The sequence below is a fragment of the Aotus nancymaae genome, unplaced genomic scaffold, assembly GCF_030222135.1.
Source record: "Aotus nancymaae isolate 86718 unplaced genomic scaffold, 86718_ANA_hifiasm-v0.15.2.pri h1tg000039l, whole genome shotgun sequence".
NCBI classification, from domain to species: domain Eukaryota; kingdom Metazoa; phylum Chordata; class Mammalia; order Primates; family Aotidae; genus Aotus; species Aotus nancymaae.
Genome location: NW_026988453.1, coordinates 4248434 through 4262814, shown reverse-complemented (window position 1 = coordinate 4262814; position 14381 = coordinate 4248434). Strand labels below are relative to the sequence as shown.

At 54.3% G+C, this 14381-nt stretch overlaps 1 protein-coding gene across 2 annotated transcripts in view; it reads left to right on the top strand.

Moving 5' to 3' along the window:
- The window catches only part of CACNA1S (calcium voltage-gated channel subunit alpha1 S), a 78428-nt gene that overhangs the window by 37570 nt on the left and 26477 nt on the right, over positions 1-14381 (top strand). For both annotated transcript variants that reach the window (XM_064360222.1, XM_064360221.1), the window contains exons 13-22: positions 1263-1383; positions 2218-2332; positions 3766-3859; positions 4576-4645; positions 6992-7124; positions 7767-7896; positions 8168-8227; positions 10360-10466; positions 11022-11109; positions 11388-11495. In XM_064360222.1, coding sequence (XP_064216292.1) covers positions 1263-1383; positions 2218-2332; positions 3766-3859; positions 4576-4645; positions 6992-7124; positions 7767-7896; positions 8168-8227; positions 10360-10466; positions 11022-11109; positions 11388-11495 — 1026 coding nt within the window. The remainder of the gene's footprint in view (positions 1-1262; positions 1384-2217; positions 2333-3765; positions 3860-4575; positions 4646-6991; positions 7125-7766; positions 7897-8167; positions 8228-10359; positions 10467-11021; positions 11110-11387; positions 11496-14381) is intronic.

Sequence of the window (14381 nt, the reverse complement as noted above, 5' to 3'; positions counted from 1 at the left end):
GCCCTCTGCGTGTCCCTCCTTCTGTACAGTTGCTGAATCCTGCTCCTTGTCCTTCAAGGTCAAGGTGGGCATCACCTCCTCCAGGAAGCCTTCTCTGATCTCCTGGTTGAGTACAATGTCTTTCTCCGAGTTCCCCTGTCACCTGTGCTTCTCTCCATTGTAACACTTGCTTATGTGTCCCCTTCACTGCGTCTGCACCCACTTTGTCTGATTAGTCTCTGTTTCTGGCACCCAGCACAGTGCTGGCCTGCTGCAGGATAATATGACTGCATTAGGGACGGCCTGCGAGTCCAGATGTGAGCTTTCTCTCCCATGTGCTACTCATGTCTCAGGCCAAAGTCAGATAAGGGAAGCATTTCCTCCCCAAGGCTGGGAAAGCCCCAGAGAAATGCAAACCATTTCCCACTCTGCAGGCACAGCACGGCCAATCCGCCAATCCGCTATCAGCCACCCGGGGAGCATGACTGTGGCCCAGTGAGAGGCTTTCAGGACGCCTGGTCTCCTGGAGGAGTTTTCTTAGTGTACGCATGGACACACTCCTCTGTGGGGTGGCCCATATTTCATGAGTGACACCTTCCTGTTGTACCAGTGAGAGGGGCCATGTGTGATCGTCTGTCGGTCCTGTGGATGGCTTTGCCCTCTCTTTCTTCCATTAGCCCCACTGGCTGGTCAGGCCTCAGGCCTTTCAAGAGGCTTGACATTTCACATGACTTCTAAGGCCAGAATAACAGGAGGCCTGGATGGGTGCAGCACAGTGAAGCCCGGGGATAAGGACAGAACAGGGAAGGGGCGAGCCCACAGTCCAATTCCTTGTCCACAGAGAGCAGCAGTAAGCTTCTAGATCATTGGAATAGGGGTTTTGTTTTGTTTTTTGAGATGGAGTCTCGCTCTGTTGCCCAGACTGGATTGCAGTGGCACAATCTCAGCTCACTGCACCCTCCACCTCCTGGGGTCAAGCGATTCTCCTACCTCAGCCTCCCAAGTAGCTGAGATTGCAGGTGCCTGTCACCACGCCTGGCTAATTTTTGCATTTTTACCATATTGACCAAGCTGGTCTCGAACTCCTGACCTCAAATAATCCACCCACCTTGGCCTCCTCAATGTACTAGGATTACAGGTGTGAGCCACTGCACCCAGCTGGAATAGGGGTTTTGAGGAGAGCAGCGGGTGGCCACAAGGACCGTGGAATGAAAAGAGGGAAGGTCTAAGAGAACCGCAGAGTGAGAGGAGGCTCCTGAGCCCTTGTTCCTCCGTCCACACAGGTCCTGACAGGTGAAGACTGGACCTCGATGATGTACAACGGGATCATGGCCTACGGCGGGCCAGCCTACCCTGGCGTGCTTGTGTGCATTTATTTCATCATCCTTTTCGTCTGCGGCAACTGTATCCCCCCGGAAGCAGGGTGCAGAAAAGAGCTCAGTGGGGGGTGGGGGAACGGGCTTAAAACGAGGGTCAAGGGTGTCTGGTTTCTAGGCAGCCAGGCCCTCTGGCTGGAGGGGAGTTCCCAGGCCCACGGGGTGGTGGGCAGGTCATAGCAAGCGCAGGTATAGATGTAGGATAATTCTTTCTGCCAGAAGCGTTAGAGACTCACTGGGGTGTGTGGCTATAGCTGGGAGGAATTAAGTCCAGCCAGGTCAGTGCGCCTGGAGCAGCGGGGAGGAAGGACAGAGCTTTGCTGAGGAGCACGAAGATGGTAGGACAGCCTCCTCCAAAGGTTCAGAGGCAGGCAGGGAGCCACCAGGACCCTGTGGCCGGGATGATCCGTCTGAGTGCTGGGACCAGAAGAATGGAGCTAGGACAGGCCGAGAGATGAGAGGAGAGATATGAGGGGAGGTGGATGGGGCCGTGGAGATGCTGGCAGCGCCTGCACCGTGGAATCCGATATTGTGGGGAGTGGGGAGGAAGGACACCACTGTTCCCCGACTCGGGCGTGCTTCGCGTGGCTCTCACTTGTTTAGCCTCTCTGGCTCTCCATGCAGCTCAGTGTGGGAGCTGCAGCCAGTCTGGACAGGAAATGCATGGGTTCAAGGCCACAGTGGATTCAGGCTCCTTTCTGGGTACCCTCTGCAGGCAGGTTTCCCTGAGGGCCTTCAGCTGTGTCCCATGGGTAGCTCTGGGAGTGGGGTTAGGACCTGCCCACATGCAGGCAGGCAGGACTCCTGCTCCGGAGGCTCCCTTCCACCTCCAACCCAAGGCTCCTTAGCTAAACCTGCTCAGACATCCTGCTCAATGTCTTCCTGGCCATTGCCGTGGACAACCTGGCCGAGGCGGAGAGCCTGACTTCTGCCCAGAAGGCCAAGGCTGAGGAGAGAAAACGCAGGAAGATGTCCAAGTGAGTGCTTCCTTAGCAGGAAGGGACCTGGAGTGCACAGCCATGGCCATGGCCTTCCAGCCCTGGACAGGCCTCCCTGTAGCCCAATGAGCAGGGGCCCTGACATGGTGACACCCGCCCCAGTGGGCAAACTTCTGCAACCTGCACATGGGGATGGCTGAGGTCCTTCCCTGCGGGCAGGACCAGAGGCAGGTTGGCCTTCTGGACAGACGGGCCTCAGGATGTGGAATGAAAGAGCCTCAGAGCCCGGCCAGGTGGGCAGGGATCCCCTGGGAAGGGATCCTGGGAATTCCCCTCCCAACCCCGTCACTGAGTCACTGTGCTTCTGGGAGAGAGCCATTGCCCTTTGCTGAGCCTCAGGCATCCTCTCTTCTGTGAAGTGGCCACTGGCTTCCCAGATTCTTCACAAGCCTCTCCATCTGTGACCTTGTTAGTGAACTCTGTAGCCTGGGACCCTCCTCCAGCAGTGGAAGGAGACTCGTGTTCTAGACGGTGTTTCTCAAACTCCAACTGCAAACAGGTCACCTAGGAATCTTGTTGAAATGCTGATTCTGTTTCAGCTGGTCCAAATCAGATGGGGTGGGATCAGAGTTCTCCATCAAACAGGCTCCCGGGTGGTGCCCATGCTGCTGGTTGGAGGACTATGCTTCAAGGACCTAGGTTCTAGACAGAGTCCTGCTTCTCCCAATGCCCATGCCTGCAGGAATGGGACCCCCATTCCTGCTAAGGCAAGATGGAAAGAGAAAGGGAAAAAGAGGGACCATCATGGAGTTCAGACTTTTCTGAAGAGTTGGAGCCGGCCGGGCGCGGTGGCTCACCCCTGTAATCCCAGCACTTTGGGAGGCCAAGGCGGGTGGATCACGAGGTCAAGAGATTGAGACCATCCTGGCCAACATGGTGAAACTCCATCTCTACTAAAAAATATAAAAATTAACTGGGCATGGTGGCACAAGCCTGTAGTCCCAGCTACTCGGGAGACTGAGACAGGAGAATTGCTTGAACCTGGGAGGTGGAGGTTGCAGTGAGCCGAGATTGCACCACTGCACTCCAGCCTGGCACCTGGTGACAGAACGAGACTCTGTCTCAAAAAAAAAAAAAATTGGAGCCATCTTGGGCAAACCATGCTCCCACTCTGTGAATCTTGTATAAACCCAGTACAAAGCCACATTTCTCCCATTAACTATCAACCAACATTAAACATGGCTGCCCAGTGAGCCACAGGTAGCCGTGGGCCCACGCTGTGTGTCAGACCCTCTCACCACAGAGAAGGGACTTGCCTGAGCCCACTGCCCTTCCCATTTGGGGGCCAGTGCCACTCCTCCCACAGATCCCCCCGGAGCCCTTGCCATGGGATCCTCCGGAGGGTGTTGTCAGGCTGAGCAGCTCCCTGAGAACTTTCTGGTTTGGCTTCCACTTTGTGTTTTCGAACTCAGGGGTCTCCCAGACAAGTCAGAGGAGGAGAAGTCCACGATGGTCAAGAAGCTGGAGCAGAAACCCAAGGGTGAGGGCATCCCCACCACTGCCAAGGTGAGCACCCCATGTGGGGATGCTGGAGGCAGGCTGGGGTTCTTACAGTCCCGTGGTTCCCCTCCTGCCACAGAGTACAGATGCGGTAGGGTGGGGAGGTGGGAGTTATCAGCCAGGTGAGGGCATCTCCCCACGTGCTACTGGAGGGAGAGCCGACAGATCCATCTCCAGGGACTCCTGCACTGAGAGGCACAGACCTTCCAATCTGGGAACCAGACTTCCCCAGAGTAGCAGCTTCCCACTCCAGACCAAGGAGATAATTCCTCTCCCTGACACCCACTTTGCACTGAGAGGACCAGACTGGCTTCCACCACTGCTAGCCCTGCCCTGCCTGTTCCCATCTGACTCTGCTCAACATTCCTGAAAACTGAGGAGTGGAGTTCAAAAAGTCAGGGAACTGGGCCCACAGGGGCCAGAGGTCCTGGCCTGGGAAGGTCCACTCTCTTGTAGATATCCAAGCAGTGGCCATGTGAAGATAGAGTCAGACAGGACCGGATGGGCTCAGGCCTTGCCCCGTGGGAGCCTGTGCAGGTTGTCCGACCTTGCTGGGCCTCGCTTCTCATTTGTAAAATGGGGATGATCATAATATTCCCTGTCCCTCAGGCTATCGGGATGATTGAGTCAGCTGAAAGCTCACAGGCTCTCCAGTCGATGCTCACCGAGGGGAAACTGCATCTTCTCCTTCATTGTTACAGTCATTGTGTTCCTTCCTACAGCTGAAAATCGATGAGTTTGAATCTAACGTCAATGAGGTGAAGGATCCCTACCCCTCAGCCGACTTCCCAGGTGAGGGTGCTGGAGCCCGGGCGGGAGCAGGGTGCTGGCGTGAAGGAGGGGTGTGCCCGTCCTGAATTCTCCCTATGGGCACTCTCTTGTGTGTCCCTGCCTGTGGAGATCGGGACACTGGAGACATCCCTTCTGTGCAAATAAGCCATCTGCCAGTTTGTCTCTCCCAACAATGCACACGATAGAAAAACCCAGACATTTTATTCTCATGGAACTCAGCGAGTATTTATTGAGCACCAGCTGTGTGCCTCAGTGCTGAGGACTCAGTTTTCAAGAAGCACAGAGACTCGTGGGTATACAAGTCTTCCCTGACAGTCATGCAGAATGGATCATAAATGAGGACACATCCCTCTGTGTAGTGATGAGGCAGATCACTCACTATCCAGTGTCCGGTAGGGCTGGGGGCCGGAAGGTACAGGGATGAACAGAACCATGAGAGGCAGTGTGGGAAAGTGCAAGGGGAGGAGAAAATGGTAGGATGGCGGGAGCATGGATAACAAAAACCGTGGATAAACCACAAACATCTTGTAAATGCAAATAACCAGTGACTGCTGCAGAAACCCCATTTATCTGGACCAGAGGAGGACACGTGGAGGAAGCAGAACCCGGCTGGAGTGATGTTACAAGGCCACCTGGAAGAGCCCTGGGGCCAAGAGCCCTCTGAGTCCTGGGTCCCTCTGGAGCACCGTGTCAGTGGGGCAATTTTAGGTCTACTTGTCACATCAGCTGATCAGCTACTTTTATGTCTACTTGTGAGACCTGCAGATTAGCATCTGTTTGCTCCAGTGACTCTAAGCTCCAGGGGGACTTTTGTGTTCTACACGGCACGGTGTTTGGCTCAGAGGAGACACTCAATGAATTGAATGAATGAATGCATGAAAGAATTTTGCAAAGTGAAGTGTGGGGAGAATGGAGCTGGTACAAGTGAGACTAATGACATTTCTTCAAATATCTACCGGCGATGAATATGTGTGTTTTAGAATAACTCATTTTGAGTTGTTTCATCGAACAGTTATCACCCATTAGCTGGGAGTGACTGGTATGCAGGTGAGATGGTGGCTGATAGGAAAGGGAAGGGGCTGGAAAGAAGTGAGGAGGGGAGGGTAGAGGGGGTGTGGGCTGGGCAGCAGGAAGACAGCCTTACCAAGGGGGCTGAATGTGTTTATATCCTGTTTCTTTCTAAAAATAGTTTGAAACGGCTTACAGCAAAAGATACGTGCAACGAAATTAACAAACTGGGCACAGAAAAAAAACAAAAAAACAAAAAAACAAAACAAAACAAAAAACTGGGCATAGGCAGAGGAAGTAAGAAGGCTGGGGAAGGACGCCAATACGCTCACTCTAAGAATGAGCGGTCTCTGCGATTAAGCGTGAAACGTGTCTCTGGGATCTGTGGCAGGCTGGGCAAGACAGGAAATGTCATGTTAGGACACTCATTCTGAGGAATAAGAGTTTTAGCTTCTCAGGTGGACAGAAAAATTGGAATGTGACTTAGTGGATTTGAGAACCCCGACAGGTCTTGGCTTCCCTCAAAGCCTCTGCCAGGGGCCGGTGGGGGTAAGGAGAAGGTGGCTCTCAGGGGAGGGAACCAAGAGAAACCCCAGCTTTGGATTATGCGCTCACCATCCGATCATGGGATCCTCCCATCCTGGAGCTGAGGATTTCGGGTACTCAGCTTCCTCATGGGGCCACGAGACCCAGCGAATGTGCTTGGGATGTCTGTCGCTTCCTCCTCTATCCCCCAGCCCCCAGCTCCAGTCCTGGGGACTGGCTGAAGCTCAAGAAATTCTGATTGCTTTTTTCCATGCTGGAAGCTTCTCTGTGAAGTTACTATTTTTGAAATCCTAGCCCAGGAGAGGATCACAGAATCCTTTTATTTCAACAATGCTCCTGCCCCTTGTCGGATTCACGAATTGGAAAGCTGACGCTGAAGAAGGGCACAGACCTTTCCAGCACTGCACAGCAAGTCAGAGGCAGAGCCGGGGCTAGGACCCACGTCTCCTCTTCCGAAGCAGGGCTTTCCACTCTATCCCCCGACCTATGGATATTTGAGGCAGTGTGGGTGGAGCCGTGAGACAGAAGATGCAACCACAAAGTTACTTGGGCTTGCTCTCAACCCCATTTCTGGAAGGTTGTGGGCCTGCCTTACCGACCCCTGACAGCTCAGATCTGCTCACTGAAGGCAAGAGATGCCCAGCTGGACTCTGCTGAAGCCCTAGGGTCCCACGTCAGCCTGGCACCACCTTGCTTACTGGCTGCAGGGGCTCCTAGGAGGTCTCTGAGCACAGAAGCCACGGCATAGCAAAGCATGAGAAACACCCCTAATTCCTCCCTCTCTTCCCACAGGGGACGATGAGGAAGATGAGCCCGAGATCCCGCTGAGCCCCCGACCACGCCCCCTGGCTGAGCTGCAGTTGAAAGAGAAGGCCGTGCCCATTCCAGAAGCCAGCTCCTTCTTCATCTTCAGCCCCACCAATAAGTGGGTGCCCCCTGGTTGCTGTGGGGATGATTTATGAGGCTCCCGTCTGCTTCCCTGCATGCCTACAGTTTCACTGTGAAAAACTCAGTGTTTTAGCTTAAGATCTTGTGCCCTATTTAAAATGCTAGTATATCTGGGAGAAGTAGTGCTGTAAACCTTATCAGTTATTTACACCTAAGAGGGACCTGTTTATTGCTTCCTTTCTGAGAGGAGAGTTTTAGACAGGACAAGGGGGAGACAGCAAGGGAAGCTATAGTTTTTATTGGCTTCACAATTTTACATCTTTAAAGTATATATAGACTATAGTCTTTGTGGAGTTTCGTCTGTCTGGCTCATGGATAGAGATCGGTCTGTCCCATTTTCATTTGATGGGAAACCTCAAGGTGGTGCCGTTCATTGCAGGAAGGGGCAGGTGGTGGGAGGGGCTAGGCTGGGAGGCGGAACTAAGGCTTTAGAAACAGATCGAGGGGCCAGGGCTCCCTGTGTGTCCAGCCAGAGGACCCTGCAGGTGCAGCGCTGCACTTCTCCGCTGACCAGGGAGGAGCAGGACGTGCATCCCATGTCCCTCCACAGGGTGGAGGCTGATGAGGCCAGAGCCTCCAGCAGCTCACAGCTCCCCTGCCCTCCCTACCTCACCCCCAGGATCCGCATCCTGTGTCACCGCATCGTCAATGCCACCTGGTTCACCAACTTCATCCTGCTCTTCATCATGCTCAGCAGCGCTGCACTGGCTGCGGAAGACCCCATCCGGGCCGAGTCCACGAGGAATCAGGTGACAGGTGTCACCCTCTCTGCCACTCAGCACCCCTGCCCCCTCCAGCCTCAGTCTGGTGCCCAGAGTTTCAGCTGTATCCTCTCTGTGGCTACAGGCATCCGAGTTTCTTAGAGTCCAATTCCTCAGGGTTAGGACAACCCACTCCAATCCTTCTGAACCGCACAGGCTGGGGCACAGACTGGCTCTGACTGCCTGCTCTGATGCTGCTGCTGCTGATACTGTTGCCTCCTCCCCTCACTGACTGCTCCCTCCCCTGCCTCATCCCCAGATCCTTAAGCACTTTGATGTCGGGTTCACCTCTGTCTTCACCGTGGAGATTGTCCTCAAGGTGAGCGAAGGCTGTGGGGCAGCCCTGGGCAGGGGGGTTCCCTGATGTGGCTCCAGCTTATGCACACTGAACTCAGGGGTGGAGAGAAGCAGGAAAGAGGTGGAGAGTGGCAGGAAAGACTCATGGGACCTGGTACACGGAGCAGGCCCGCAGGTGTCTGGGTGGTGGGCTGGAGAGTGAAGCCCAGCCAGCCTGAGGCTCCCCCATTCACAGAGCACAGCCCGTGCCTTTAAGCCTCTGGCATTTTTCTTTTTTCTTTTTGAGACGGAGTTTTGCTCTTGTTGCCCAGGCTGGAGTGCAATGGTGCAATCTCGACTCACCCGCAATCTCCACCTCCCAGGTTCAAGCTTCTCCTGCCTCAGCCTCCCAAGTAGCTGGGATTACAGGCATGTGCCTCCACACCTGGCTAATTTTTTGAATTTTTAGTAGAGATGGGGTTTCTCCATCTTGGTCAGGCTGGTCTCAAACTCCTGACCTCAGGTGATCCACCCGCCTTGGCCTCCCAAAGCCCTGGGATTACAGGCGTGAGCCACTGCACCTGGCTCTTTTCTTTTCTTTTTTAAGATGGAGTCTTGCTTTATCACCAGGCTAGGCTGCAGTGCAGTGGTGCAATCTCCACTCACTGCAACCTCAGCCTCCCAGGTTCAAGCGATTCTCCTGCCTCAGCCTCCTGAGTAGCTGGGATTATAGGCGTCCACTACCACACCCAGATAATTTTCTGTATTTTTAGTAGAGATGGGATTTCACCATGTTGGGTAGGATGGTCTCGATCTCTTGACCTCGTGATCTGCCCGCCCTGGCCTCCCGAAGTGCTGGGATTACAGGCGTGAGCCACCGCATCCAGTCAACCTCCGGCATTTTTCGTCCACACAGTTAGCTTAAGAGCAGACCTGGGGAGCTGTGATTTGTTGCTCCTAGACCTCTGTTAGCAGTGACTGGAAAGACCTTTTCCTCCAGGAGTCTCCAGAGAAGTGACCACTGCCCTGAGCAGGGTTCCTGGCACTCTGCCCCATCATGCCTTTTCCACACCTTATCCACAGCACATCACCGCCCACCCATTCCCAACACAGATGCATGGGGTTCCAGCCATTCTGGGGGTGGTGGGCTCTGGAGGCAGAGGGAGGACCCGTCTGTGCCTGAGACCCAGTAGCGCTAGCCTGTACATTCATGAACTAAGACAGGAGAGGCTAGCCCAGCCCCAGGAACCGGCTCGGAGCAGGCTGTGGTGTGAAATCAGGACAGTACCTTATTTCGGAGCCTCAACTATAGAAGGAATTGAGCAGAGGGAGATGGTGGCTTCCTCGAGGTCAGGAAGTTTGTGGAGTTGGGGGCATTAGAGCCCGACCTTGAAGTTGGACAAGACTTTGTTAGGGAGAGACAGCTGGGGCGGTCTAGGACAGACAGTAGCAAGTACACTGTAAGGAGATTTGGGGACGTTGCCAGAGAGGACAAAGTGGCCCCTTTGGGCTGGGATGTACCGCACATACAGGGAGGCCTAGGTGCTGAGTCTGGGAAGGCAAATTAAGATGAAATCTCCTAGTGCCCTGAGTGCTGGAAAAGGTTTCAGCCCTGTCTGATTTTAAGGGCATAATGCACGTATGCAAAGACCTGGAGGATTGTTAGAGAATATATCCAAGAAGCTGAGAGGGGAGCGAGAAGGCAGGCACTGGGAAGGAGATGGAGAGGGAGGAGAGAGGGCCCAGGACCCCTGGAGTCCTGGAGGGCGTGCAGCCTGACTCAGCAAGCCACAGGGCAGAGGGGATTGCCCAAGAAGCTTTCCAGGAAGGAGGAGAAATCTTATGTCCCGCCGGAGACAGTGGGGCCAGGGCTCCCCCACTCTGTGGCCCCATGGGAAAGGAGACGCAGGGTTCCCTATGGCGTGTAAAGAGAGAGACTTGCGTTCTGAGAGAGAAGTCTGGCCCGGCTGCCCGTGAGAAGTCCCCACGTTTCAACAACCATGAGCAGAGATAGGAAATGCATTTAGGCCACCGCAAGGAGCTGAGTGAAATCTAGAGATTTCCGGAAGGCTATTGCCTCAGTAAGTGCTCTCCTGTGCAGTGCCTCCCATGTCTGTGGGAGACAGGCCTGTTCCCTGAGCTCCTCCACCCAGGCTGCTCCCTCTGTCTCCCCAGATGACGACCTACGGGGCCTTCCTGCACAAGGGTTCCTTCTGCCGCAATTACTTCAACATCCTGGACCTGCTGGTGGTGGCCGTGTCCCTCATCTCCATGGGACTTGAGTGAGCAGCAGCAAGGGCCAGTCCTGGGCACGGATGCCCACTGCCCCATGCCAGGGCTTTGTAGTGGGAGTCCCACCATGTTGGTGGGCACCTGCCACAAGAGGAGGGTCTCTCAGGGCCTCCGATGGGGGCAGGGGGAGCTGTGGGTTGTGGGTTGCCACCACTGAAGTGGACAACACCCTGTTCTAGAGACCGGCAGGGGATGCAGAGAGGAGGGAGTGGCCCTTCCCTCCCCGACCCTGTGGGGAGCACAGCCCCTGCCTTCGGGGCGCACAGTGTCTGATGGGAGGGACGAGCCTCTAGCCACCCACAGGGGAAGGCTGTACTCTGCTTCATGACACACCCATGAGAGCACGGTCCAGATAGCAGGGGGTGGCTGTGCCCTGGAGCAGGGCACACTCTCACAGCTGTAGGAAAGGGAAAGGGGAAGATGGGAGTGTTTTCAGGCAGAAAGGCAGCTGGTGTGGAGGGCAGGATACAGCTGGAGGCTCCTCTGCAGACCAGGCTGGCTGGAGCAGGCTGCCTTCAGCCCCCGCACGGTTGCCGCCTCCCCAGGTCCAGCGCCATCTCCGTGGTGAAGATCCTCAGGGTGCTGAGGGTGCTCCGACCACTCAGAGCCATCAACAGAGCCAAGGGGTTGAAGGTGAGAGAGGGCCTGGGCAGGACCCTGGAAGAGGGATGGGAGGGGCCGCAGGGTCCTGACTCCAGAAACCTCAGCCCAGCCATGGGCGGAACCCCGTCCCGTCTCCTTGGCCAGACAGGGGTAAGGATGAGGCTGGGGTAGCCGTGTTTCCCCACCAGCCTCTCCCCGCTTCCAGCTGGTCAGGAGGCAGCACATCTTGCACGCCTGGGGTTTCCTCAGCTGGGCTAGGGGGGTATGGTGGGTGCGCCCCCAGTCCCCATTGGCCCCTGTCTCCCCAGCACGTGGTGCAGTGCATGTTCGTGGCCATCAGCACCATCGGGAACATCGTGCTGGTCACCACCCTCCTGCAGTTCATGTTTGCCTGCATCGGCGTCCAGCTCTTCAAGGTGAGGCCCTGCCCTCGCGACCAGCCTCACCTCCCGCTCCCAGCCCTGATGCCAGCTCTCTAGCCAAGGCAAGGGCCCGTCAGTTGGTTCCCCTCTCTAAGCAAAAGGAGCCCCAAATTGTGAAAACAGATGTTTTTGAATGCACAGTTTTTCATATGAGAATATCTTATTTTGAAAATAGGTCTTTACCACACCAAACACATACGGTAGCAGAAAGCCAGTAAGACACCATTACGTTTGTGTAGCACCTTGAGTTCCACAAAAGCCACCCAGTGAGAGCATAAACAGCCCACGGGCTTCTAACGCTACTGAAACAGTAGCAGAGGCTCATGTGTCTATTGAGTTGAAATTAAAATACAACTCAAGCGCCATCTCTTAAAGCTATCGTCATGTGCTAAGAATTCTATAAAACGAGACAAGAAAATGTGTAGTTTGATGTCCATCTTTTAAATATGACTATGAAATTCAGACTATAAATACAGCTTTCCTAAGTCAAACTTTTAAGAGGCAGCCATCTTTCAGTGACGATTAATAGCTTAAAGAGATCAATAAGCTAAAATGAAAACTTGACAGCAACTATCTTAAGCTCTTTTAAAAATTAAATACACAAGCAACACAACACGTTGAGACTCAGAGTGAATTTGCTTCCGTTGAATGCACCGAGTTTTGAAGCTAATATATGGCAGGTCCAGATCCAGTTTCCTCGGTGACGTCCATCCCGGGCCTCCGTGGTTCTGCTGACCACCATTGCCATTGTATCTGCTGTCTCCCCGCCCCCGCACTGCTTCTCCTTGGGGAGGAAGGCCCCTCCTCCCAGGGCCCTGCAGCCATTTCCCTCCCTTCCCACCCTTGCCCATTTCCTCCCATCCTGCCAGGCCTGTCCCAAGCATACGCCCCCCCGAGCCCCACACTGTGCCTCCCATCTTCCCGGCTGGTATGCCTGGCATCATCCATATCTACCAGGGCCTTCTAAGGCCCTGGGATTCAGTTCATCATCTCACCTCTGGAGCCAGCCTTATTCTTTTCTCACTTTCCTGGGAGAACACAGCTATTCAGTTCCTCTCTGGGAATCAGCCCTACAAAGATGTCCCTCCCACAGAGCTCTGATTTCCAGATGTCTCTGGCTCTCAGATCATTTGCAGGACAGAGAAATTGACTCCCAAGTGTACACCAACACCCTTGACACCCCTGCATGACCCAAATGCTCCTGCCACCAGAGCGCCATCCTTCAAAGCCATGATTACATAACCTCAGTCAGTCTTAACCGTGTAGCGGCATCATCTTACAATCGTTCATTCATTCAACAAACATGTATAGAGCATGTTTTCTCTTTTTTTTTTTTTTTTTGAGAAGGAGTTTCGCTCTTGTTACCCAGGCTGGAGTGCAATGGCGTGATCTTGGCTCACTGTGACCTCCGCCTCCTGGGTTCAGGCAATTCTCCTGCCTCAACCTCCTACGTAGCTGGGATTATAGGCATGCGCCACCATGCCCAGCTAATTTGTTGTATTTTTAGTAGAGACGGGGTTTCACCATGTTGACCGGGATGGTCTTGATCTCTTGACCTCATGATCCACCCGTCTCGGCCTCCCAAAGTGCTGGGATTACAGGCGTGAGCCACCGCGCCCATCCTAGAGCATGTTTTCTATACATGAGCCAGGGCCTCTGCTAGAGCTGAGGGACTTACAAGCCAAATCCTCCCTGAGGGCAGGGAACAGGCTTTGAGAGAAGCAGCAGGGTGGGGCCTTCGGTGGGGGGAACAGGTCTTGGTGGTCGCTGTCCTGGAGGGATGGGAGTGTTTATAGTGTCTGGCTACTCTGCCATGTGGCCTTCTCCCCCTGGCCCAGCTGAGGGCTGTCCACCTCCTGCCCCCCAGCCTCCTCCTCTGTCAGGTTTGGGTCCCCAGAAACCCTTGAGGGCAGAGTCTGTGTCTGCCTCATCCCTTCTCCTGTCCCCCCGCCCAGGGCCTGGTGCAGAGGAGGCCCACCAGACACGCTCCCTGAAAGAATGAATGAGCAGCTGCCCTCCCTTTGGCTTCCACGACCCTTCCAGATAAGCAAGAGCAATTGCCTGTCAACACCCAACTCTCGCCAGGCTTTGTCTCTCATTAAAAGACCCCCAGCGCCTGCCGTCCAGGAGGTCCCAGGAGCATATCAGTTCCAGTTGGCATTTGATGTTGCATTTGACTCTGTGGAAACTTGCCATGTGCATTCCACGTTATAGCAGAGAGTCGTGCTTTGCTTTCCATAGTAAATTGGGCATTTGGTGTTAAGTGCTCAGACTCTGCCTAATGGCAGCTCTATCCACTCCCTGCTTAGCCCCCAGCACCATTCGCCTCACCTTCACCCTCTGCTCCAGCAACCATAGAAAGGGCATGTAGTGGGAACAGCACAGACCTGTGTGGCAGGGGCAGTGCGGGGCACGGACCAGCTGTGTCTTCAGCTAGTGCAGTTTCCCTATCTGAGTCTTTGAAGAAACTGCACCAGAATCCATGGATTTCAAGCCTGTTAGCCTCATTAAGAACCTAGCCATCCTGCGGGGTGCAGTGGCTCACGCTGGTAATCCCAGCACTTTGGGAGGCCTAGGCAGGCAGATCACTTGAGGTTGGGAGTTCAAAACCAGCCTGGTCAACATGGTGAAACCCCTTCTCTACTAAAAATACAAAAATTAGCTGGGAGTGATGGTGCATGCGTGTAATCCCAGCTACTCAGGAGGCTAAGGCAGGAGAATTGCTTGAACCCGGAAGGCAGAGGTTGCAATGAGCCAAGATCGTACTAATGCACTCCAGTCTGGGTGACAGAGTGAGACTCCATCTAAAAAAAAAAAGACATAGCCATCCACTCCTTTCATTCAAACATGTGCAGGGGCCCAGTATGTGACATAGATAAA